The following is a 24,621-nucleotide window of genomic DNA, read 5'->3' as shown; positions in this document are numbered from 1 at the left end:
TTCTTGCCTTCTGTTTTTGCTGGAGCCTCCGACCCTATTGAGAGGCAAATTCTAGCCATCTGGCAAAGCGGGCTGTAGGGGGACAAAAAAAAAAAAAAAGAGAGAGAGAGAAAAAACACAATGCATGGGCACACACACACACACACACGGGCGCGCAAAACTCTGGAGATTAGGGAAGACAAAAACTTCGCTGAATGCCGCGGCTTTTGCTGGAGCGCACGGGCAGCCCCGCGGCGGGAGAGGAGGGAGCGGCGGGAGAGGAGGGAGCGGCGGGGAGGACGGTTCTAATGCAGGCAGGTCTGCCTGCGTGCCTGTGGGGATGTGGGGAACGGTTGCAGGCAGGGGAAGGCGTGACCTGCATGGAAAATGCCAGACAACTCCAGACGCACACACACATAGGCGCACACACGCTCACAAATCTCCGGACGGAGATAAGGCGGACAGCGGAGCGTTTGGAAGGAGGCAAAGCCGTCCCCGGCAAACCAACCGGCGATCCTCTGCGCCAAACCCGCCGGCAAACTCTCCCGGCAGCAAAATGAGGTGAGTACCTCCGCCATGGGCTGACCCCGGGGTCCCGCACGCCGTGGTCTCGGGGCAGGGGGGCCATCCCGCCGAGGAAGGTTTCCCTCTGATGACCGTGGCTTCGGATTCCCCATCCGCCAGCGAACGAGGCATTGCTCGTGCCTCGGCTTCGTGCCGCAGCCCGGCTTGCGTGCTGGCATCCCGGCAGAGCCGAAGGGAGCCTCGGGCGACGGGCACGCAGCTCAGGCGTACCGCTCTGCCGTGGTCCGTGGGTGAAAGGTGTGAGCGAGGCTGGACACGCTGCACGGGCTTCAGGTTTCTGTGCACGCCACAGTCATTTATCACTTTTACGTGAGGGCAAGATTTTCCTGGCATGGGAAAGAAGTTTGATGTTGTTTTGCATCCCCTGCTTAAAGGGAAAGCAGAGAGTTGCACCAGCAAATGGCCTGTTCGAGTCGAGGAGGTGATGCCCATTTACACCAGCTGAGCATCCAGCCCCGTGCATGTACTCTGACCAGAGGAGAAACAGTTTTTCCCTTCGCACATTTTTGTGGTTTCAGACAAGCTGTCAGAAAAAGGCATGTTCAACCTCACTCTGCTTGAAAGAAAAATCAATCCAAATTTCTCAGCTCCCATTAACTTTGCTTTGTAATGAAGAGCTGGGAAAACTGATGGCACTACACAAATGACCCCCAGAATCTACTGCCCTGGTTTTGAAAGAACACAGACAGGTTAAAAATAATCCACTTATATAGCTTCAATTTCCTCATGCGCGTACCTAAATCAAGCCCTGATTTTGAAACCGCGTGTACGTGTACATGTGAGTAGTTCCAGCATCTGCAGTACTCACCTACAAGCCTTTGCCAGGCCTTAGTACCTATTTTAGAAAGCGGAAATTTTTGTCTCTAATGGCTCTAATTTCCTGCACATTTCTTTTCCTTTGTGCGCTCCACTGGGTGTAAAGAGCCTGAGGTCTGCTCCTCTTTCTGGGTCCCATGCAATGGCACAGGCTTTTGTGTTTACATCTCCAGCACAGGCGGTGTTCTCCCCTTGCACAGAGAAATACTCGGTTTATGCTCACTTTCACGCTCAAATGGAGCTCGAGGCTGGTGCGAGGTCAGCTGAACTGCCACTGATTTACCTGTCCTCTTTCCCCTCCTCTGGGACAAACAAGTTGGTAACAAGTTGGGACAAACTCTTCTGACTGAGGTTTTTTAAAAGCTGAGTTTGGTGACAAAAGATCTCTAAGGATCTCAACCTCTGTGTGCTTCTCCATCTGGGGTGAGTGGTACCCTAAGAATTGAAGAGAAAAAGAAGAAAGGAAAAGAAAGGAAAGGAAAGGGGGAAAGGAGGGGGGAGGGGAAGGGATGAGGGATGAGAAGAGAAGAGAAGAGAAAACCAGAAAAGAGTGGAGAGTAACATACTGGGTTACACTGCTGGGGCCCCAGTCCATCCTTGCCCAGCTGCAAAGATGTGTGCTGTTTATTGAAAGTCAACAATCCCAATTTGGCAGGATGAGGCTAAGCAGTAATAATAATAATAATGATACTTAGCAGTTATTGCCATGATGTTTTCATTAAACCGATTTAGAAAGCGTCATTATTTTATTAAGTATCTTTATGCTTATTCTTCCATTAAATGAAGATTTGCCCATCAGAGCCCCATTAGTTAAAGGATGTGTTGCCAGCGGCTGCTGTTCCCAGAAGCGTGAGAAACACCGAGCTCCTGACAGACCCCAGAGCTCGCTGGGAGCTGTGGAGGTGCCTTTGCATTGCACGTGGCCCCTGCATCACTCACCTTTCGAAGGGGCTTTCCCCTTCTGGGAGCCACCCTCACCTCCACCTCCCTGCAGCTTGACGGGGGTTTTGCTCATGGTGACACGGTGCTGCACCTCCTCTCCCAGGCATTTCGAGTGTGTGACCTTACATGACCCACTTGGGAAAGGAGACTGAGCCCTCAACAGGTTTTGGCATTGCCAGAGTTTCATTTCATCTCCTCACTTGTGTTTTCCAGGTACCCCCTGACCTGGTCCTTTTGTGCCTTGCTGCTCTCTGCGGCAGATGCCATCGAGCTGACGGACATGTTTGGGGAGATCCAGTCTCCCAACTTCCCTGATTCCTATCCCAGCGACTCGGAAGTGACATGGAACATCTCTGTGCCCGACGGATTTAAAATCAAGCTGTACTTCATGCATTTTGACTTGGAGTCATCCTACCTCTGTGAATACGACTATGTGAAGGTGAGCTGTGATATCACAGGGCAAATGGTGGGGTAGACAGCAGACCTGTTTGGCCAGCTGAGAGAGGGTACTGCTGGAAAAGCTGGGAACAAACTGGTTTTCCCCATTTATTGGGCACAGGAGTTGTCAGTCCAGTGGACAACGGGGAGAGCACAGGTAAGCTGACAGCATCCATTGGACAAACAGTGAGTGGACACCAGATTCAGAGCTCAGCCACAGAGGACCAGATTTCTGAAAGTATTTGGACACCTAATTCTCATAGGACCCAGTGGGATTTACACACCTACGGGCTGATGAAACCCCTGTGGCTAAACCCCAGCCTGTGCCACACTGATGCCAGCAAGGTGCAAGGAGGACCCCTGAGTTGGGCACCCTTTGCCAGGCCATGGCCATGGGTGCATCTTGCAGCCAGCCTGGATCCCTGGCCATGGCTTGCAGGCTCTTGGAACACCATGTCCAGCCCCCAGGGAAGCAAAAGGGAAAGGTTAGACCTGAGCTTGAGGCTGCAAGTTGGGGTATGCAAGCAGAGCGTCCCACAAGCCGCAGGGCACAGACCCAAAGGCTCCCTTGGGTTCAATGCAAACCCATTTCACAGCTGAGATATAGAAATTTGGGGGCCACTGCTGGCAAATACCTGCAGCACAAACAAGCTGTGGAGGTTCCCAGGGAGCTGTCATGGCCAAAACCACAAAAGATTTCAGTCTGCTTTATTGCTGGGCAGTAACCCATCAGAAATTGCGGTGGACCACACACTGCAGTGCCACAGAGCATCCTTGCCTCTTGCACCACAGGTCTGTCCAAGCAGGGCTCTCCTTCACATCCAGGACAAGCTGGGTTCTCTGTATCTTTGAACTTGGTCAGGTTTGGTACTTTCTAGCAGACAGCAGTAGCAAGCAGGTGCTTTCTAGGTTTGCCTGGCTGAACATGCCTTACCCCGTTGCCCAGCACAAGCCTCACCCTGCCCCTCCTCACAGAGGCAGGCAGAGGTTGCACCCAGGTCTGGAACTGCAGAACTCAGCCCTGGTGCTAGTTGCCAGCTAATTAAAATTATTATTTTATTCTTGCCCTAAGAAAACAAAGCAAACATTTGGATTTTTTTTCCTCTAGGGTCTGTTGTTCACTGCTTTAATTTCCCCTTTGTGCTGGCACTCATTCTGCTACTAACAGCTCTCATTGAGCTTTGATTAGTTCTTTCTGCTTCTCCTGGATCTTCTCCAAGCACAAGGGCCAGGGACATATATAGAGATATATTGCTTTAAAAACCCAATAAGCTCAAGGAGCAGATTTGTTGGAAACTTTCCCCATTCCAGGCTTTACCCCTCCTCCTGCCCTTCACCCCCTGCTCATTTTTCCTTTTTCATAAGGCTCCCTGTTATTTGGCCATAGTGCCAACTTGGCACCATAGCTCTCCCTGCCGCTGGATTTCCATAAGAAGGCGGTATTTTTCACGGAGATTTAGATCTCAGCTGTATAAATTTGCTCGGGGCTGTAACTCAGCTTGCGGAGCCTCCACCACAGAATTACATTTGCAAAGTGCTGAAAATGGATGGATTTACGGAAGATCCGTAGGCTACTCTGCTGGGTAGGGGTGCAATCTTGATGCCGCTAAACCACCAGCTTAGAAAACATTGAGAGCAGCAAATGACTCCGTGGCTATTTTCCTCCTTGGGTCTGTATGTCCAGCCTCTGTCTGCACCAGCGCAAGACTTAAAAACAGCATCAGCCCACCCTTTGACAGACGCCAACAGTGCATGGCTATAGAATATAATTATAGACCTGATACATAGAGGTGCTTCTCTGTAATACTCTGCCAGTCCCAGTGAAGATGCTCAGAAAGCCACAGGTGGTATCTCTGCGTTCGATAGCACTTAATGGATTCCCCCTCCATGAATTTGTACCAGTGCTTTCTGAACTCATGGGCGACTTTAATCCCTGAAGCATCCTGTGGCAGAGAGTTGCACAGGTTAAATATATGATTAAAAGCCTCGGCATGTGTGGGAAGAAACACCCTCTTGTTTGTTCTGACCACGGGTCTGACCAGGCTTTCCATCAGGGTCTTCATCATCTCGACTGCCATAAAAAGGAGGAAAAAACAGGCGCTGAACAGCCCTGATACAAGGCAGGGACCCAGCTCAGGACAGGCAGAAAGCCGCCGTGTCCTGGCCTTTGCTTCCCTTACCTCCTTGGCTGCCCATGCGCCCGAGCTCTTGAGCAGTATAGAGTCATCCTAAGTGGCAAGCTCAGGGCGAGCCAAGATGTAAACCCACGCAGATTTCTGCCTCTGGGGTGGTCTTCAGAAGAGAACAGTTTCCAGAGCTCTGAAACAATGGCTAATTAAAACAATAGCTGTTTATTTATATATATACACACATAGATGCATGCGTGTGTGTATATATGTAAAAAGAACATGGCTCCTAAAGAAATGTTCACAGGCCAGAAGGCTTGTTTTTGCAAACGAGGATAGCGGAGAGAGGGAGTAGTACTTCAGTAAAGAAGTGAGCCAGGAGGAACAGCCACCCCCAAAATACCCACCCAAAGAAGCCTGATGCAGGTAGGAAACACCAGCTGCACACTGCCTTGGGAAACTGAACTCCGGGCCCCGGCGTGTCAGAAACAGGCTCCCCCTGGGTTTTGGATGGCTGCCCTCAGCCGCCTGCCAGGTCCAGGGGGACGGGGAAGGAGCAGCCATCCACGCTGGGCTTTTGGCTCCTGCCCTCTGCCGTGCTCCTCTGCAGGCTCTACCCGGCTCATGGCTGTCCCCAAGGAGCTTATTTGGGGGGTTCTTCATCTGCAGGGGATCTCACTGTGGTTTGCCCAGCTCCTTTCTGGGGTCACCCAGCACTGAGAACTTTTGCACACAAGTCTCCAGCACTGGCCTGGGGGACCCTGAAAGCCATGGCCATGACCAGGTAATCAGGTTAAGTGACTTGACTTGAGGAGCACTGTGGCAGAGGCAGGGAGATGGGAGGTGAAATCCCAGTGGAGCAAGCCCTTGCTGGCTCACGGTCGTCGTGGCATTACATGTCTTCATCCCAATCCTTTCCACTGAGTCCTGATTCAGGATGGCACATGCTTGAGACCTGGCAGATTTCAGCACATGCCGCAGGGCTTTCCCTTCACTCCTTCAAACCCAGGAGCTGTCTGTGATGGGTCTCTCCAACTGTGCATGGGGGCAGAAGGTCAGAGGGGTCCGTTACACTTTGTGGGTCTGGTGGGTCCCATCTCCTCTGACACAAGCCAAGTCTCCCTTGGATATACCTCTCCATGTTGTGTCCAGACTTCTGCCCACATGTGGCACTTGGGATGCTTTCTTTTCTGCAGCTGCTATTCACACCCATGTCCCCGGGGAGGATCTGTGCCCTCGGGTCCTCACCCAGGCAGGACTCCTACTAACCCCATGTGTGGGTGCCCAGGAGTTGGCCAGGCATCTCAGGCAAAACCAGTGGCTGCAAATAAATTTGCTTGAGGGTGGCCAGGGGCCCAACCGAGTGCAGGAGGCAGTTTTTGCCAGCCCTGGTGAGGGGAAATCAGGGGTATGGGCCAAGCTGGGGAGGCAAGGCTGCAGGCAGAGCATCCGCTAGTGCCACCGCCCCAGGAAGCGGCACTTGGGAAGGGGTATTGTGAAAGATTTGTGATGTGGTGGAGCCAAGGTTTGGCACGGTGTTTAGGGTGCGTAGCAGATTGGCTTTGCACGCGGCATCCTGGGCTCGCAGTGTGCCATCCCCTGCCACGGGCGATTCCCATGGGGCAGGGCTGCGTGCCGCGCTGTGCCAAGCGCTCGGCAGCACTGTCCCCGGGGACACCCTCAGTGCTTGACACGGCAATGGCAGGGGCCGTGCAGGGTCAGGGAACGAGCTCGATGCTGCATTCGGGGCAGTGCGTGCCCAGCCTAGGGCTGCGAGAAGGGTGCACGGGACACATTTACACCTTCCCCTGCTCAAAGGGGAGGGAAAAAGCACAAATCAGGGCTTGGCATGAGCTAGGGGATCAGGAGAAGAGTATCCTCTTTTGGTGCTGTCAGCTGGCATCAGCCAGGGGGTAATCCATGCCCCGGGGCTGTGGGGTCCCAAGAGGAGCACTTCAAATCCTGGGAGGCAGCTAGGAGGAGAGAAGGGCCCGGGGCTTTGCTGCCGCCTTTCCCATCCTGTTGGCTCTGCACAGAGGGGTCTGGTGGCACTGGCCACCCCCTGCACCGCTGGGGACCACAGTCACCCCCTGTGCAGGGGAAAGAGGAAGATCAGGCATGGAAGTGAGCCAGCAGCTCTGTCAGCACCCCAGCATCACGCCTGGGCTCTCCTTGCACCCCCAGCCCCCCCCCCCCCGGGCACAGGCCTGGCCCAGAAATAGGGCATGTGGGCTCAGCAACCCGTGGGACAGGATGGTCTCCAGACGCTGAGCCAAGTCCACAGCAGGGGAAACCAGCCATCCTCCCCTTTCCCCCACAGCACAGCTGCCATGTATGTTCCTGTGGAAATTCAGGTGCATGCTTGCAAACGAAAGGACCCTTAATGCATATCAGGGAGAGGACGCATGCATGTTCGGGAGAGGATCTCCAGGAGACCTAGATGGAGGCTCCTGCTGGGGCTGCCCCATCCCTGCCTCATTTCCAACAGTCAGCAGCAGCAGCATCAGTCATTTTGCAAAAAAACCCCGTTCATCTGGGTGTTGCCTTCTTGCGTGTACTCTAACTGCAAGGCGGCTCGGCAGGGGCTGTTTCATGCCCTTCCCTGTCTCTGAGCGTCTCCTCCCTGTGTCATGTTCCCAGTGTCTTCAACCCAGCACTGCGATTTCTCTGCCTAATGAGCCATTTATATATATTACAAGTGGTATGTTTGGCCTTCATCAGTCCAATTAGTGCATTCCTGGAGGGCTGGAGGGGGGGGCGGTGGCGGCTGCATTTCCGTATTGCCGGCTGCCTGCTCCTCTCCGGCAGCAGACACTGAACTGCTGGGCCAAATTCCCCTTGGTGTTCGTGGTGTTCCATTAACCCACTGCAGAAGGTATCTCTGGAGCATCGCTGCTCAGGCACCCCCAGCAGCCCATGACCTGGGGCAGCGTTTCTTTCCTGCCAAGCTGGGGCACCCCAGCTCCTGCCTTCTGCCCCAAAGGGGGAAATCAATATGGGGCAGAGGGGGGGCCACACAGCTTGGGTCACCACTTCTCTTAGCCACAGCCCAAGCCAGAATGCAAGGGGAGAGAGCCACAGCTGGGGAGGGATCCCCTTCTGCCTCCATCCAGAGGGGCAGAAATCTTAACGAGGGAATGAAGCGGCAAGCGGAAACAGGGAAGACGGCAGGAGGCAGTGGCAAGGGTAAATTTAAGGCACGAGAGTGTCGTTATATTGTATTTTTCAAAGGAGGATTCTTTCAGCGTATTTTTACAGGGAATTTCTCTGCGGCAATTGATATTTCCCTCAGGGACACATCTTCTCTAGTGAAAACGTCGACATCATGACCCGAGAGGGAGAAACTCCAAACAAACAACCAGGATTTAATTACCAGCCTGCTCACTGGATGTAAATGATCTACGAAAAAGTATACAGTCCTCAGCAGAAGCAGCAAATATTAACCAGGGATGATGACCTCTCTGTTTAGTTTACTGCTGGAGGGCTGTCTCTGCTCCCTGTGGCTCGGGGCATGGGACCCGTCACAGATAAGGGGCCGTGGATACCTTCGGCGAGGAGAGCACAGCTCTCCCGGGCCTCATCCTGCCACTCCAGGGCTGTATCCAGGGATGCTGGGGACAGTGTTGGGACTGGGCCCATGGCAGGAGCATCCTTGGGCCAAGACACGGGGCCCCAGGGAGGCTTTCCCGCGCTTTGGTGATGCTGTGCCGTGGGTCCCGCACCAGCCGAGGCTGGAGGAGAGGGATGGGAGCTCACACGGTGACTTGTGTGTCCCTGCAGAGGTGACAGCCACCGGTCCCACATAGAGGAACTGGCTGGAAACTGCTCCTTCCTACAGCTTCCCTTAAAAAAAAGCATTTTCTGCAGAAAAGGCTGTGTGCCACACGCTCACGCTGCCACAGCCGAGACATCGTGTCAGGGCCAAAATGCCATTTTCATTTGCTCTTGGTGATGGTGCTCCCGTTTTTCAGTCTGAAACGCTATTTCATTTCATGGATTTAAAAGAGATTCTGAAGCACCACAGTATATTTCAAAGGGATTGAAACCAGATGGATCCCAAATTACTTGTTTTCCTTTTTTTTTTTTCAGAATGCTATTTCACAAAAAAAAATAAAATTCAATTGGGTTTTTGTCCCAATGCAGGGTGCGTGTTTTTCTCCAAATTCTCAAAATTTATCATCGGAAAGTCTCTCTCTTTTCTGGCCAGCTCCAGCTTGTATGAGAGGATGGAAAATATCTGGAGGCAATGTCAAGGCATGCTGAGTTACCATTTCCACGTTGGCTTTCCCTGGTGTGAGCGAGTTTCCGCCTGCTTGTTCAGCCCTGGGAAATTTCCCTTTCTAGCCCCAGACCCTCCCCGGCCAGTGCATCCCGAGGGTCTCCAGGAGACAGGGATGTAGCTGGAGGACGGTCTGGCCTCGCCAAGGCCACGCAAGCCGGGGATGGCATTGCAACATCTCCGGGACCCCGTGGGTCCCTGAGCAGGCGGCTGTTTTCCTGGGCATAGGCTGGGGGGCTGCATGTTTCATCACAGCCTCAATAGCATTGGCTTGGCATGAGCTGCGGGAACTGGTGGTGTGGTGTTCATCGCATTCCTCAGCCGAGGGGTTATTCATATTCAAATCTCCTGGGGGAAAGCAGGCAGGGTGCTGGGAACTAGCTGGGAGAGGTTGTGGTTGGGACAGGGGCTGGGGGTGGGATTTGCAGGAGAAGGAGATGGGGTCAATGCTGAAATGGTCCTGGGGAAAATGGCAACGAAAGAGGAAGGGAGGGGGTTTCCAGGGAAAACTGGAGAGTTTTCTGCAGGTATTACTATGCTTTAAGGCACAGGCAAGGCTCTGCTTTAAAGGGATGCACATAGAGACTAGTGAGCTGGCATGACAACAGGGCACACTGGCTCATTTGTCCCCTCCTGTAACCCTCTGGGCACGTGGCTCTGAGTCCAAACAGTGCCTGGCACTGCAGGTCTGGAACCAGACAGGGACCCTGGGTGGCACGGATGGGACCGCGCTTGTCCAAGCCAGCCGAGGGGACAGAAACGCCATCCAAATTACAGCTGTGAGCTGATGCACTCCTCTGGTGTCCCAGCTCCTTCCCAGCAGCACAGCCCTCACACAGATGCTGCCGCCTGGATCAGAATTTGTGCTGAGGGAGGAGGCAAGGGGGAGCATCTCAGGTACTGACAGCTCTGAGTGGGAACCACACGGCCCGGGGCTGATTTTCACACTCCTTCTTCTGCGCCTCCTGCCCACGTCCTCCCACCTCCCAAACAGGCTCCTTCCGTGCATCCTCCCCTTACACCCCCCAGCTCCTCCCTACGTCCTGGATGCTACCTGCTCTCTCGGCATCTGCTTCAGAGGGAAACCACACGCAGGAGCGGGCTCACCTGAGTCCCTTTGTTCATTTTGCAGAAACCATTTAATTGCTTTACTGCAGTTAACGGCATCTCAGAGAGCCGGAGCAGTGGGAGTCAGACCTACCAATGCTCTGAGCATCCCCAGGCTCCTTCAAGCTTGGCTGCAGAAGGTGAGGTGAATGCAGCGGAAATGGCTGGAAATTGATTTTTAGGGCCAAGGCAGCTCCAGCAGGATGGGGCAGCCAGGGGTGCAGAGCTGCATCCTTAGGCTGTGGGCATCAAAGGCTGCCAGACGGGCAGCCTGCCTCATGGAGACACTGCTGAGTCCTGGCAGGGGACAGGCTGGGCAAGCGCAGGCAGAGACCTGAGCTCTCAGATGCAGAGCATGACTCCAAGCCCAGCCTGACCTCCCCCAGGAAAGCACCGTGGGCTCTCTGGGCTTGCAGACACCCAAGCCCTGCTGAGTGCTCACCCGTTCTTTCTGCTAACAGATTCAAGCTGAGGACCAGGAGCTGGCAACCTTCTGCGGCAGGGAGACAACAGACACAGAGCAGGCTCCTGGCCAGCAAGTGATCCTGTCCCCAGGGCCCTACATGGGGCTCACATTCAGGTCTGACTTCTCCAACGAGGAACGCTTCACTGGCTTCGATGCCCATTACACTGCCGTGGGTAAGCAGCAGTTAAGCCTGCAGGACTGGCTTGCTAGGGTAGCACAATAAATTTCCTAGGATCACATCCCAGGGCAGCTTTGGGGATGCTAGCAAGAGAAGTCCTTGTGTGCAGCCCTTGGGCCATATGGGACTTGCTGGGTGCTCGTGTGACCCACCATGTGGGACAACTAATTTCTCAGTGCTGTAGCAAATGTCCCCATGAGGAGTGATGCGTGGGGGGCTGCAGGGTGACCTCCCTTCCTTGTTATCTCCATTCTAGATGTGGATGAGTGCCTGGAGAAAAGTGACGAGGAGCTGGCGTGTGACCACTACTGCCACAACTACATCGGCGGGTACTACTGCTCCTGCAGGTTCGGCTACATCCTCCACTCTGACAACAGGACCTGCAAAGGTACCACCCAGGCACAGCTTGGACGTGGGGACGGTCACACAGAGGGGTCCCTGAGCAGGTCAAACGCAGGCAAAACTGCCCTCTTTTGCTGCCAGGAGGGATGAGGTGCCTCTTCCCCTACAAACCAATAGCCTGAGACTGGAGGGCACCCAAGGCCTGCACTCCTTTTGCACAGGAAGGAGATGTGGTTTCTCCCATGGGCTGCGGTCCCCAGCTAAGCACTATAGACCTTCTCAAGTCAGAGAAATTAAAAGGTTTGGTCTCTGCTCTGAATCTGCATCACATAGATTAGCTGGGATTAGCGCTCAACCCAGGACCTCTATACCACAGGCGTATTTGGAGGTTGGCTGTGTGAGGTTCTTCTTGCAGGGACCCATATCTGGTGTCCATGGACTCACCCAGCAGACCCTACTCTACTGGGAGGGCTCCTGAGTATGATCAGGCTGGGATGTGGCTGGCAGGGCCCTGAGCGAGCCATGGCTGTGTTTCAGTGGAGTGCAGCGACAATCTCTACACCCAGAGGAGTGGGGTGGTCACCAGCGCCGACTTCCCCAGCCCCTACCCCAAAAGCTCGGACTGCCTGTACCGCATCGAGCTGGAGGAGGGTTTCTTCATCACCCTGAGCTTCGAGGACAGCTTCGACGTGGAAGACCACCCCGAGGTGACCTGTCCTTATGACTACATCAAGGTGAGCTGGGCTCTGCACACTCCTCCTGTCCCACTCTCCTGTTGTTTCTCTGGTGATGGGACCAAAATTGCCCTGATCTAAACAAGGGTGATGAAGCCAGCAGGAGCCCTGTGCTTAACTGACCCCATGTCTCTTACCATGTCTGATTTTGACCCTCTCAGCCAATAGTGACCCTCTTTCAGTTCACATCCCCCCCAACATGTGGTGCTTAAGCCCCACTGAACCCACTGCAGCCCCATCCATTAGCCTCAGGGTGAAGCGATCATCAGGGATCAAAGATCCCCCTCAAACCACCCACTCTTCTTTGCCTTGGCAGATCAAAGCTGGACATAGGGAGTTTGGCCCTTTCTGTGGAGAGAAGTCCCCAGGACGCATTGAAACCCAAACCAACAGTGTGCAGATCCTCTTCCACAGTGACAACTCGGGAGAGAACAGGGGCTGGAAGCTGGCATACACAGCAATTGGTAACTCCTGCTGCTTTTTTCCATTTGCTGGGCTTGGGCAGTGAGAAGGGCTTTATAAACCTTGCAGGTGGAGACCATGAGTTTGGTCATCCATGATCCTGTCTTCAGAAAGGGTCTGTTCCAGGAATCACAGGAAGACAGGAATAAAATAACATGGAGCCCTCCCTTCAAAGGGTGCTTCTTTTGCCTACATCAGATGGGCCCTGAAACAAGACCACATTGCAAAGCAGAGCAGTTTTGGGCAGGGTAATTGCACAAGTTACTGTTATTAGCTCCCAGCTTTGCAATGCCCAAAGCCAGGGTATTACAGATGGGAGGAAAGACCTGGAGCCTCCATTCCTTCTAGGAGAAGAGCCTGGCTGAGCCATGCCAATGTAGTCTGATAGCAAGAGCAGGGCAGGGCTGTTCACACTCTGCTATATGGACTGGGTGGCAGAGCTGGGACTCTATATTTCCTCCATTTATTCAGCTGAGTTTTGTTTTGTTTCGTTTGCTTTTTATTCAAAGGAAACCCATGCCCACTTGTGCAACCACCGATCAATGGGAAAATTGAGCCTTCCCAAGCCAAGTACACCTTCAAAGACCAGGTTGTCATCAGCTGCAACACCGGATATAAAGTACTGAAGGTATGGGGTGACGGTGTGGAGCTGGGCACCTGGATAAGAAAGGGAGGATCCTTCCTCCCAAATCCGTTGCATCTCTGGGAGAGTGAACACAACCCACACACCATCCTTACCCCTTTCCCAGGGGCAAGGAAAAAGCCTCCTCTGAAAGCCACCAACTTTCCTTTCCAAAGACAGAGAGGAAGAGCCACCCTTTCAGCATCCCTCCGGAGCTGGCCAGCTCACAGCTCAGAGGCTTGGCACCTCTGCCAGAGAAAAAGCCAGCAAAAGCCCCGAGGGAGCTGCCAGGGCTCTGCCTGCTCCCCACCTCAGAGGGTGCTGGCTCAGCTGCCCAGACAGGGAGGTCCTCCAGGACTTTGGGACAGCTTCGGCAAGTCAAGGGGGCCGGGATTTTGGCAGGCCCTCTCCGGAAAACAGCTGAGAACCGTGGGGAGCACGGGTGACTCACAGGGTGGCTGTCTTCCCTCCAAACCAGTAGTCCGCTTTGACTTCCGACATGGATCTGGGTATTTCTCTGATCTCCTCCCAGCCTCATCCTTCATGCAGAGCTGCCTCCTTACCCATCTCAGCACCTAGAACAGGAATAAATTACTCCAGCTCTTTTGCATTCAGCACGCCACTATGTTGCTGGCAACAAGTTTTTCATTATGATTTTATTGCAATTTTTAGCTAGAAAAGTCCTCTTCCAGGGGGGTCTGGATATATCTTGACTAAATCACCAAGAAATTGCCTTTTTGTGGAGAGATTAATGCCCTTGTCTTGTACACTGATGTTGGGTTTTTTGCTGGCATCTTCTGCACAGGATAACCTGGAAAGCGACTCCTTCCAGATCGAGTGTCTAAAGGACGGGACATGGAGTAACAAGATCCCCATCTGCAAAAGTAAGGACACCCTTCCCCACCCTGCCAATGTCCTTTTCCTGCTGAAATCATTTCATGCTAAAGGCAGCTGCCCTGCCAGAGCGGAGTTCCTTGCTCAGAGACACAAACCCAGCCAGAGAGGCTACGTAACTCTGCAAAGCTCTTTTGGCTCATTCTCGGATAACATAACGGGGCTTGCTCCAAATGCCGCAAGCAGGACGTTGGTGCTTTTATTTAGATTACTCATATAACTTGATTTGCGAGCCGCTTTGCTGTCTCCCTGTCAAATAGCAAGCCAGGCTTTTGAGAGCTGGCTCTGTTGGCTAAATCTGGGACAATTTGGGATAATCTAATTCCTGGTCCAAATTTCCTTCCCAATGGAGACTACTAAGACCTAGGGCATTAGAGATGTCCCAGGTACTAGCCTAAATTGGGCGCTGCTCAGCTAAGTGAAAGGGGAGAGAAAAGTTGCCCAAATATTTACAAACCTTAAAATGGGAGAAAAGGGGAGGAGAAAGGAGATGCCATTTGAAAGGATGGGTGACGATTTGGATCATCTCTCCTTTCATCTAACCCAGCTCCTCTCTCAGCTCAGGCTTGGGAGATGTACCTCGTAATGCCTTTTCCCTTTCCCCCAAACACCCTCAGCCCTCAGGGAGGCTCTCACTGCTGCCCAGTCTGCTGTAAGGCTGGCCCAGAGAGGAGAAAAACAGCAAACACACTCAGAGAAGGTCCCAAGACCTTCCAGGAGAGGCAGGATGAGATGCTCTCAAGGGATGTTGGGATCCAGACTCTCCTCATCCGGGCGGATCCATTTCTTTTCATGATATTGTGGATATTACCTTAGAAGAATATTTCTGGAGTTTTAATTCATGTTTTCTCACTCAAAATGGAAACTGGGAGGCTCTCAGACCTGCTAAATAGATTCATATCTGAAAGGGCTCCTTAGAAAGTGTGGGGTCAGTGATGCCTCTGCCCTACCAAAGAGCTCCCCACTCCTATAACTCCCACTGCCACAGTCTCCCATTGGTTTTATCCAGCTTGAACTGGAACTCACTTTATCAGCAATCAGATAAAAATTGGCATTGTCTAGGAAAAAAAACCAAAAATCAAGGTAAATATTTTTAACCTCAAAAAGTATTATTTTTTGGAAAAAATTGGAATTATTACCTGCATTATTCCAGCTGGGCTGGAACTGATCCCTTCTTGTGTGATATGACTCACTACACGAAATTTCTAACACTTATTTTGGAAAGCCAAGAAGCCCCTAAATGGGCAATTCAGGCCTCCAAACTGCAATGCCTCCCACCTACCCGGGATGTCTGAGAGAGCCAGGGCACAAGCAAAAATGGTTTTAGAAAGCAATGCAGAAAATAGAAAACTTCCCAGCCAAGGTGGATAAAATCCAGCTCCGTGGCCTGGCGAGGCTAAAGACAAACCTGTGACGGCTTCTCCCAGCCACTGTCCCCAGGTCGCCCCAGCCAAGCAGAGCGAGCGGGTCCAGGGCACAGCCGTGGCATCCATGGTGGCTTGGCTCGCCCGGCACTCATTAACGATTTCTGGTGATTTGGGGGCTGGGTTTCCTGCATGCCTCTCTCTGCTCATCTACTAATTGGGCTTTCTCTCTCTGCTCTCCTCCTTCCCCTCTGCTTTCGGTGCAGCTGCAGATAGAGCCGACAACCAGACAGAGGGAAGAGCCGGCTCGGAGCAAGTGGCCGCGTGAGGCTGGCACCGGCCACGCCGCCCCGACGGGCAGCCTGTCTCGATGCCCTCTCTGATCTGTCCGGTACCCAGGGCAGGTCCCCTTTGCCCCTGGCCCAGCTGCCAAATCCATCTCCATGGCTTGTCTAACCGGCATGGCACTCTTAACCCCCCCGCGCCTTGGTGCTTTCTTAACTCCGTCTTGAGAAGGGGGAAGGAAATTCGGAGTCGAGCCCCTCTTTCCCACTGCCACGCAGCCCCACGGGAAGGGTGCCTGCCGGGCCCTGGCACTGCTGCCCGGGGACTGCACGCTGCCGCCAGCTCCCGGCACATCCTCCGCATCCCTCCCTCTCCACTCGGATGCCTCGGCCTGGCTCGGCTCCCCCTCCAAGGCGGCAGTTGCGCAAGGAGCGCGGCATGGCCGCCTGGCTGTTTGTTTGTTTGTTTGGATTCAGCCTCCTGCTGCCCTTCTTCCCCGGCCCAACATCGCAAATAAGAAACACTCCTTCCTCTCATCTCTCTGAGAGTCCTGGTGCCTTTCAGACCCTCCGGGCAAGGAGGCCTGGAGGATGGGTTGGCATCACCAGCCCTTTCCTGCAGGCACTGAGCCCTGGCACCAGCACAGGGGGATGGATGCTCCTTCACCTCCCCACTACTGGCCTGGCGGAGGTGAGGATGGGCTGGTGTCAGGCTGACTGCACCTGAAGGAGGTCAAAGCCTGGTGTCTGGCCCCACTCGTGTCCTCAAAAGCCCAGGGCGTGCAGCCTGGACTTCCCAAGGCATCAGAGGCTTCACTGGGAGGATGCTGCGGTGTGGACCAGAGGCTGGGAGAGGAGGAGAAGGTGCGTGTTGGGGAGCTTGGTCCACCTCTGGTCCTACAAAGACGGAGATGCTAAATGGCCCTTTTCCCAAGGCAAAAGTCTGGAAAGCCTCACGGCACAAACTCCCGCCCCTCACCCTTTCAGCAGAACCCGGGACGCTGGTGGGGCAACATCTCTGTGCAAGAGCCCATTCTCCAGGCATCAGGCTTGCCCCAGGCCCGGGGTACACACAGGGAGGGGATGGGCTGTGCAGGCCAGTGGATGCTGCCCTGCAGCCATAACCAACCCCACAGCAGGTATCCCAGCCAGGCTGGTCCCTCAACATCCATTCCCTCCTTCCTGCAAGCCCCAGCATCCCCCAGCACCTTAGAAAAGTCCCATGGTTGCTGGCACCATGGCACAGGACCACTGTGCACCCAAGCACCACGGGAAGACAGCAGGAAAGCTCAGGCCAGCTGGGGACCCCCAGGGCTCGTGAAAGGGGTCTGTGTCCCCTCCTCTACCCCTCTGCAAGGCACAGGTACCCGGAGCCACCACCCAACCTGACTGCATCCACACACCCATCCCATCACCTGCTATCCCTAGGGGGGGTGGAGAGGACCCTGGTGAACAGTGAGCTGCAGCGTTTTGCCATAAACCAGGCTTTTTTCACCCAAGCATGTGGTTAACCCTGAGCATCAGTACATGTCCCTGGTGCCAGCTACTGCTTCTAGTGAATTCTCTCTTAGTTAGTCTGGATCACTGCATGAGGATTTAGGGCTCCTATCTTTGCCCCCTTCCCGTCCTGGAGCACACAAAGACTCACAGAGCTCATGCCATCCCCGATCCACAGGACTTGCTTTCTGCAAAGTCACCCATACCCTACTCAACCCCTCATCTTAAATGTGGCAGATTCCAGCTCCACAGCACTGCATTTCCCAGCAGGATCAGACCCCAGTTCCTGCCCTCCCCTGGGGCAGGTGCCCCAGGACGGGGCAGGGGGGAGCTCTACAGCATTGTCCAACTGTGCTGTGAACTGCCCACATGGCAGGGAGCCGCAGCTCCCACGGGGTGTCTCCTGGTTTTGTTGGATGAACTACCTTGCAGCCTGGGGTCCTTCCTGGGGTGGGTGGCACAAGCCCAATCCAGGGGACAAGCTGGGGAGGAGAGGCTGGGCAGGGCACTGTGAGGGATGTGAGTGAGAAAGGGGACAATGGACAGGCCATGGGAAAGGGCAATGGCACCCTAGAAATCCTTCTTCCTCCACCAGACCCTGAGCCCACACCAGGGATGGGTGAACCAGAGCCAAAACTGCCCATGTGCTGGAGGATGGAGCAGGTGGGATCTCTCCTACATCTGCTGGCTTTGCCCCTGCCTGGAGACCAGCCAAGCCATGCTCTCAGTGTCCCTTACCTCCTGCCATCACAGGACAGCTGGGACCTAGGGTTGCTCAGCCTGATCTGTAAATGTTTATCAGCACTGTTTGGAGAGCAAGACCCAGAGCAGGAGGGATGGGGCCATGCTCTCAACAAAGCCCTGTGCATAGAGGAGCACTCCTGATGCATGGCGTAGGTTAGTGAATCACTGCCTGCTTTTCCTGCCCACTCTGAAGGGATGCAAAGACATACTCTTGGACCATCTCTCAACAGATCTCACCTGCCGGAGCAGGTTTCTTGCCCTCTCAAAGGTATAGCAGAGAGATCTCACACTAAATGAAGTGCACAGAAGGGGCTCCCAGGACTGGGGTCTCCACCAGCATGAGTGGTGTTGGCCATACGGCCTGTGGGTGAGCCGTGTTGCTGGTGTTCAGCGGTGCTGCCCGCATGCCCTGTCTTTGCAGGGTGGCCGTGGTGGGGTTTCACGGGGCCAGGCTGCCCTGCCTGGGGACAGCCTCCTGCTGCCATCTCAGGCCATGTCAGGCTGTGCCCCCTGCAGTACCCCAGAGAAAGGGGATACAGGGCTATACGGGCCCTCACTCTGCCCCATAGGACCACCATCACGTGCCTGCCCGCTGGCTGGCTGGACACCCCAAGAAAACACACAGGGCTCAACCCCCCTTCTGTGTTGGCTTTCAGTTGCTGACTGCAAAGCGCCGCTGGAGCTGGAGCATGGCTTTGTCACCTTCTCCTCCAGGAACAACCTGACCACCTATCGAGCAGCCATCCAGTACCACTGCCAGCACCCCTACTACCACATGGCCCCCAACAGCACCGGTGAGCAGTGGGGCCGGGCCGCATCCCCACGGCACGGTGCGGGTGGGCGCGTGGCCATGCATGTGTGCGTTTGCAAACGGGGGGAGCTTGGGATGGCTGCTCTGGGATGCTCTGCAAGCAGCGGGCTGTGGATGTAGCCTACACACATCATACCCTGCGTCTACACTGCCTGGATTGTCAGACTGGCCGCATCCTGCTCCGCAATGAGGTAGGATGGAGTTAGCACTGTCTGGTACTTTGCGTGTGTGTGTTTCACAGACTTGGCAGAGCAGTGTGGTTGTTGTTCTGCACTCTGCCTTCTCACCCTGCCATCTGCTCTCTACAGCATATGAAATTTTCTGTGTCTCTGTGAAAGGAGCTGCTGCTGGAGAGAGGACCTCATCCAGCAGCCTCAGAAAGGCCTCCACAAGGCTCCCCATCCCAGTACCCAAAAGTCAAGCATAGCCAAAGCTGAACAGATAGCAGTGGGATCATGGCAGACTGAGTTTCCCCTTTATCCCCCTGGTCCACGATCAAAAGACATCACAAGGTGCTTTGCCAGGCACCACATGTCCCTGCACCCTTCAGACCCAGCTCTGGGCAGCAGCAAGGGTGTGCACACACCCCAGCCCTTCTTCCTCCTCCTCCCTCAGCAAGCACAGCCAAAGGATTTCCTCACATTCCTGTCTCCATGCTCATATTCCCGTCTCCCTGCTCATATTCCCCTGCACACCCACTGGCCCCGCGCATCTGGTCCCAGCATCCCTCATGCATTAGCGGAACAGGCGCTGGCAGTGTTAAAGGGGCAGCAGTTGCCAGCCGAGGCTGCGGGCGCAGCACAGCCCTCCAGACAAATCAAGGCAATGAAACCAAGGATGGTGGCATGTCCCCGCATGGGGGCAGGGCTGCCAGGCCCCCCACAGGGAATGGAGTACAGCGAGCGTAAAAGGGAGGTCACCTCCTGCTCTAGAAAAGGGTTCAAAAGGTCCTGACAGCTGGGCAACATCTCCTCACTGCAAAAGACACCCCGTCATGCCAGGGCCACAGCCCAGCTAATGCTTTGTTCTCTTCTAGCCACCTACACGTGCGATGCATCAGGGGTATGGAGGAGCGAGGAGCTGGGGACCAAGCTGCCATCCTGCCGACCAGGTACTACTGCTGGGGTGGCCGGTTCCAATGGCAAAGGGTGCGGAGCAGGGACATGCAGGGGGAGGATGCCTCCATGCCTGACCTGAACTGCTGCTTCCCTAGGCAGGGACCCTGTTCCCTGGTGGCAATGCCATATGCCTAGGCTATGTGTTTCCAACTGCTTCAGTGTATGGCCAGGAGGGTGATGGGGACAGAGGCTTCCTGCTATCCCAGCTAGCCCAGACAGTGAGGGTGCAGTGGTGGCACTGGGCAACAGTGATGAGGGCATGTGTCCCTGGCAGTGTAGAGCAGCAGTGGGGTCACAGCCATCTTGGCTGTCAGGGCTCACCAGGCTCTCTGCTCCAGCAGACAAGGAAACCAGCAGCCCCAGGGCAGACCCCACTGGCCATGTTCAGCCCCCAGCATCACCAGAGATGGTTCCAGCCAAGGGCAGAGCATTACCTGCCCAGCGCCACTGGCTGTCAGCTCCCATTAGCAGTGTATCCACATGCAGAAGCAATTAGCACCTCTCCAAGCCTTGCAGAAAAACCCAGCCACTTTGCAGGGAAGGAAAAGTCCCAAGCCTTCGAGCAGTGGCAGAAATGTTTGCAGCCAGCAAGTTTCCAGGCCAGGCGCCCACTCGGGATTAAACAAAAGTCCCTGGGATGTTGGCTGGCCATAGCCAAGTGTGGGGCCAGGTCTGGCTGCCAGCCAGGGCAGCTGGAGGCAGCTCCGGGTGCAGGTTGTGGTCGGATGTGCAGGGACAGCTCTCCAGAAAGGTGCAGGGATCTGGCTGCCGTGCAGCAGCTGCAGCTGCAACCACTCTGGGGTTCGGGAGCTGGCTCAGCCCCATGGAGGGTATCTGCTCTCCGGCCATGCTGAGGGACAAGGCCAGAGGAGGGACCCCCTGAGATTCCCGGTATCCCACGGAGCTTCAAGACCCGGGCTGTGGCTGCTCTTGATGCGGCGGCTGCTCCCTGCATCTCTCCTTGATGTTTCAGCCTGAACTAATTTGAGCCGGGAGCATACGGGGACATCTTTTGGGGCCATAGCTGCTTTCATGGGCCATTTCCAGGCCTCCTGATTAGTGACAGAAGTCAGAGAGACTTCAGGAAAATGGAAAATCCCAGAGAGAGGGTGACGCTCTCCTGAGATCAGGATCTGCAGGCAGCAGCTGGCCAGCTGCTCTTCAGATCTTTCCCCCTGTCTCACGCCACCTCCTCATCAATAGAAACTCCTCTTCCAGGCCACTCCACGCCTGCCTCTGCCATTAGTGGGAGCATTTGCAGCCTGGTCAGCATTTTTGATATGTAATTTAATAGAATAAATATTTGGCTGGATGTGCTTCCTCTAAAACCATCTCCCTGGGACAGCCGTCAGCTTCGTTGCAGCAGACCAGCTGGGCTGGGCTGGGATGCAGGAATTATTTGCCCGAGCATGTTTTCTATTCCTTGCAGCACTGGGAAAGGCAGGGGAGCCCAGTGGAGCACACGCAGAGACACTTACCATGCTCCCTCCCTGCCGGAGTCGCAGTTTTCCTAGTGGCAGACCCCAGCCACAACAAATCCGCATTAGCATCTCCTGGTGCTCCTGCCCTGGTTCCAAGGCTGACTCTCAGCCCTGATCCCATCACCCTGGGGGGTCAGATTCTCTTTCTGTGAGGCTTTGCATCCTCCCCTTGCAGCACAGGGGGCATCAGGGCAGAGTCCTGGCACTTTCCATGGAGGATGTGGATTCTCTTTGCAGACTCAGAGGGATGAGAGCAGCACCAGAGCTGCTGTGATTCGGGACTCTTCCAGCTGTAGAAGGGCAAGCCCAAATTGGCTCCCACAACCTCCCAGTGATATCAGCACCCCCAAGCAACCTGGGAGTCCCCCTCCACAGTGCTACCACAGGCATGAACCAGCCCCACCATCACCAACTATGTCCCAGGGCTTAAGTTCCCCAGGGGGAGGATTGTCCCTGCCCACCTTGTCTAACCCTCTCAGAGCCACCTTCAGCATGCTGTGTCCCTCCTCTTCCTCATGCCATGTCACAACATCTGTATAAAGCTCCTGGAGGCAAACCAGGCAGTACATCAGGGCTCTTCAGACATTAATTCTGGGTCTGTTGAGGAGCTGAGCAGAGGGATGCTGCTTTGACCACCAGAATTGTGGTGAGGACTTGAGATGCAGGAGTAAAGCCCATGGTGCTAGGCAACATCCCACGGCTGAGCCTTCTCCAACCACAGCTCCTCTGGGAGGGCAAATGCCATGGCCATGAGACCACAGACCTTGTGACGGGTCTCAGAGCGAAGGGTGAGGCTGGGCTGATGTCAGGCTCCAGTCCTCCCACTGGTGTTCCCTTGGGTTTCTTGGCACACTGAGCAGGAGCTGAACAAGTGGCTGGATGGTCTGGGAAGGACTGAGCAAGCTCACAAGCCACAGTGAGGCTGCAGGATTATTCATTTGGCCTTTCTGCTTCTGAAGTGGTGTGGACCCAGCCAAATCACTCTTGAAACTGAACTGCAAGGAGAGGAATTGCAAAGTGCAGGCTGGCCCTCAAGCCATCTCCTTGTCACACCTACCAGCTCAGCCGTACAACAACCCTTTAAGTCACAGCCCTGTTTTACTGCAATCCAGGCTTGGCAGAAATCATAGCACCTGTCAGGTCTTCAAAACAGCAGAAGGATCTCTCTACTTGCCCTTCCCTAAGGAATCCGGTAGCACTATGGTCCCCACCTGGAGCACAGATCACATAGATGGAAACCAAGACTAAGGTCTGATACTACTTACAGTCCTTGAAGTCCCACCCTGGCTCATGTGTTTTGCTGAATCCATGCCTGACTTCAGTGTCAGGAGATGTGGTACAGCTTTGGGGTAGCTAACCCTGGATGAAAGCCTCCTCGGCACCATAGTGTGCTATACACAATTCTGACTGTCCATATTCATGCGCAGTGGGCAACAGCTCACTCTTTACATCAGATGAGCCTGTTATTTGCAGGATAAATCCTTCAGCCTCTCTGGAGTAGAGGTCCAGCACATGGGACCTTGGCACAAGCCCACCCTTTTCATCAAGGGCTCTCCACCTCCCTTCATGACAGGGCCATGTGTGCTACAGCCCTGCCCTGACAAGTACCAAAAGGTTGACCCTTCCCAAGCTCAGTGGAGACTCTTCGGGCCTGAGACACACCTGGGCTGGTAACCAGACGTGTGCCTAGAAAGTCCATGGTCTCATGGCCAAAAGCATTCACACCATCCTTTCACAGCCTATAGCAAGGGTGAGGAAGGAGAAGGCAGCTGGGAGGCTACATTTTTGGAGCAAACTTGGGACTAACTGGGCCTTAACTGCAAAGAAACATGCTCTGTGCTCCAAAAGTATTGCTCATACAGCAGAGATAGCACTGAGGTCTCCTGGTTTCATGTTTAACCCTCAGGTGTAGAGAAACATAGGGTGGCTCCCACTTCACAGAAGAAACTGGACAACCCATGCAGGCTTCAGACTGGCCTCTTTGTCCATGACTAGCTTCACAAGAGCTGAACAAGGTCACCCCAGCATCCTTACCGAAGAGCAATAGATTGCCCCTTTTCCAGGAGGGCAAACTGCTGCCACCAGAAATGGTTCCATCAGGCAAGTAAGACACAAAAGGAGCTGGGGCTGTCTTTAGTGAGCAAAACCCTTCAGGACAGATGTGTTCCTTTCCCAAACATACCTCCAAAGACCTGTTAGCATAGGGGAATGGGTGTAATGCCCAGCCTCCTCCAAGCTCTGAAGCACACTCTGCCAGAAGAAGGTAAACATGGCAGGGAGGATGGGCTTTATCCACTGAGAAAAGGAGAAGACTTGCCCTCTATAGAAAAAAAAGACACAAGTGAGTGTTTGGTTTGAAGATAACCAGCCATGTGGCATAATCTACAGGAATGTCCCTTTTCATTTGTTCCCTAGATAAGTGCTGGGAGTAACTGTCCTGTCCTTTTTGTCCCCAGTGTGCGGCCGGCCAGCTCGTCCTCTGCCTGGGATCATCAAGCGCATCATTGGCGGGCGAAACGCAGAGCCCGGCTTCTTCCCCTGGCAGGCCCTGATTGTGGTGGAGGACATGTCCCGGGTACCCAATGACAAATGGTTTGGCAGCGGGGCCCTGCTCTCAGACTCCTGGGTGCTGACAGCCGCCCACGTGCTCCGCTCCCAACGGCGAGACAAGACCGTCATCCCTGTCTCCAAGGAGCACGTCACTGTCTACCTGGCCCTTCACGATGTGAGGAACAAGATGGAGGCCGTCAACCGGACAGTGGAGAAGATCATCCTCCATGAGGAGTTTGACATCCAGAACTACAACCATGACATCGCTCTGGTCAAGCTGAAGGAGAAGGTGACCATGGGGAATTATGTCATGCCTGTCTGCCTGCCCCAGTTTGAGCACGAGCTGGAGGGGCCTCACCCCAACACGCTGGGGCTGGTGGCTGGCTGGGGTATCTCCAATCCCAACATCACAGTGGACGAGATCATCAGCTCGGGCATGAGGACACTGTCCGACATCCTGCAGTACGTCAAACTGCCGGTGGTGCTGCATGCGGAGTGCAAGACCAGCTACGAGTCACGGTCAGGGAACTACAGCGTGACCGAGAACATGTTCTGCGCTGGCTACTACGAAGGTGGGAAGGACACTTGCTTGGGAGACAGCGGGGGAGCCTTTGTCATCCAGGACCCGGGAACCCGGAGGTGGGTGGCCCAAGGGCTGGTCTCATGGGGTGGCCCAGAGGAGTGCGGCAGCAAGCAGGTGTACGGTGTGTACACCAAGGTCTCTAACTATGTGGACTGGGTGGAGAAGAAAACAGGCTCCTCAGAGAGGTGGACATTTCTGGACCCAGAGCTGGAGAGTTGA

General features: G+C 54.5%; 1 protein-coding gene across 1 annotated transcript; it reads left to right on the top strand.

Annotated features, from left to right (window-relative positions):
* The first annotated feature begins 319 nt into the window (after nucleotides 1-319).
* Nucleotides 320-24,621, top strand: MASP1 (mannan-binding lectin serine peptidase 1 (C4/C2 activating component of Ra-reactive factor)). The gene is made up of 11 exons (XM_010573118.1): nucleotides 320-540; nucleotides 2,536-2,761; nucleotides 10,734-10,911; nucleotides 11,173-11,304; nucleotides 11,796-11,992; nucleotides 12,309-12,456; nucleotides 12,964-13,082; nucleotides 13,882-13,960; nucleotides 18,516-18,653; nucleotides 19,707-19,781; nucleotides 23,726-24,621. Exons 1-11 carry the CDS (start codon nucleotides 320-322, stop codon nucleotides 24,619-24,621), a joined length of 2,409 nt encoding a protein of 802 aa, XP_010571420.1.

Source organism: Haliaeetus leucocephalus, unplaced genomic scaffold (assembly GCF_000737465.1).
Source record: "Haliaeetus leucocephalus isolate CR32 unplaced genomic scaffold, Haliaeetus_leucocephalus-4.0 Scaffold362, whole genome shotgun sequence".
NCBI classification, from domain to species: Eukaryota; Metazoa; Chordata; class Aves; order Accipitriformes; family Accipitridae; genus Haliaeetus; species Haliaeetus leucocephalus.
The sequence above is the reverse complement of the archived record's forward strand: the minus strand, read 5'-3'. Positions and strand labels throughout refer to the sequence as shown.

What these genes read in the sequence shown, in the direction of transcription:
- MASP1 (XM_010573118.1), top strand. Translation starts at nt 320, where the DNA reads ATGTGGGGAACGGTTGCAGGCAGGGGAAGGCGTGACCTGCATGGAAAA. An exon ending in TGACAACAGGACCTGCAAAG is followed by an intron (nt 11,305 to 11,795) that starts GTACCACCCAGG and finishes GCTGTGTTTCAG; the next exon opens with TGGAGTGCAGCGACAATCTC. An exon ending in GTCCTTATGACTACATCAAG is followed by an intron (nt 11,993 to 12,308) that starts GTGAGCTGGGCT and finishes TTGCCTTGGCAG; the next exon opens with ATCAAAGCTGGACATAGGGA.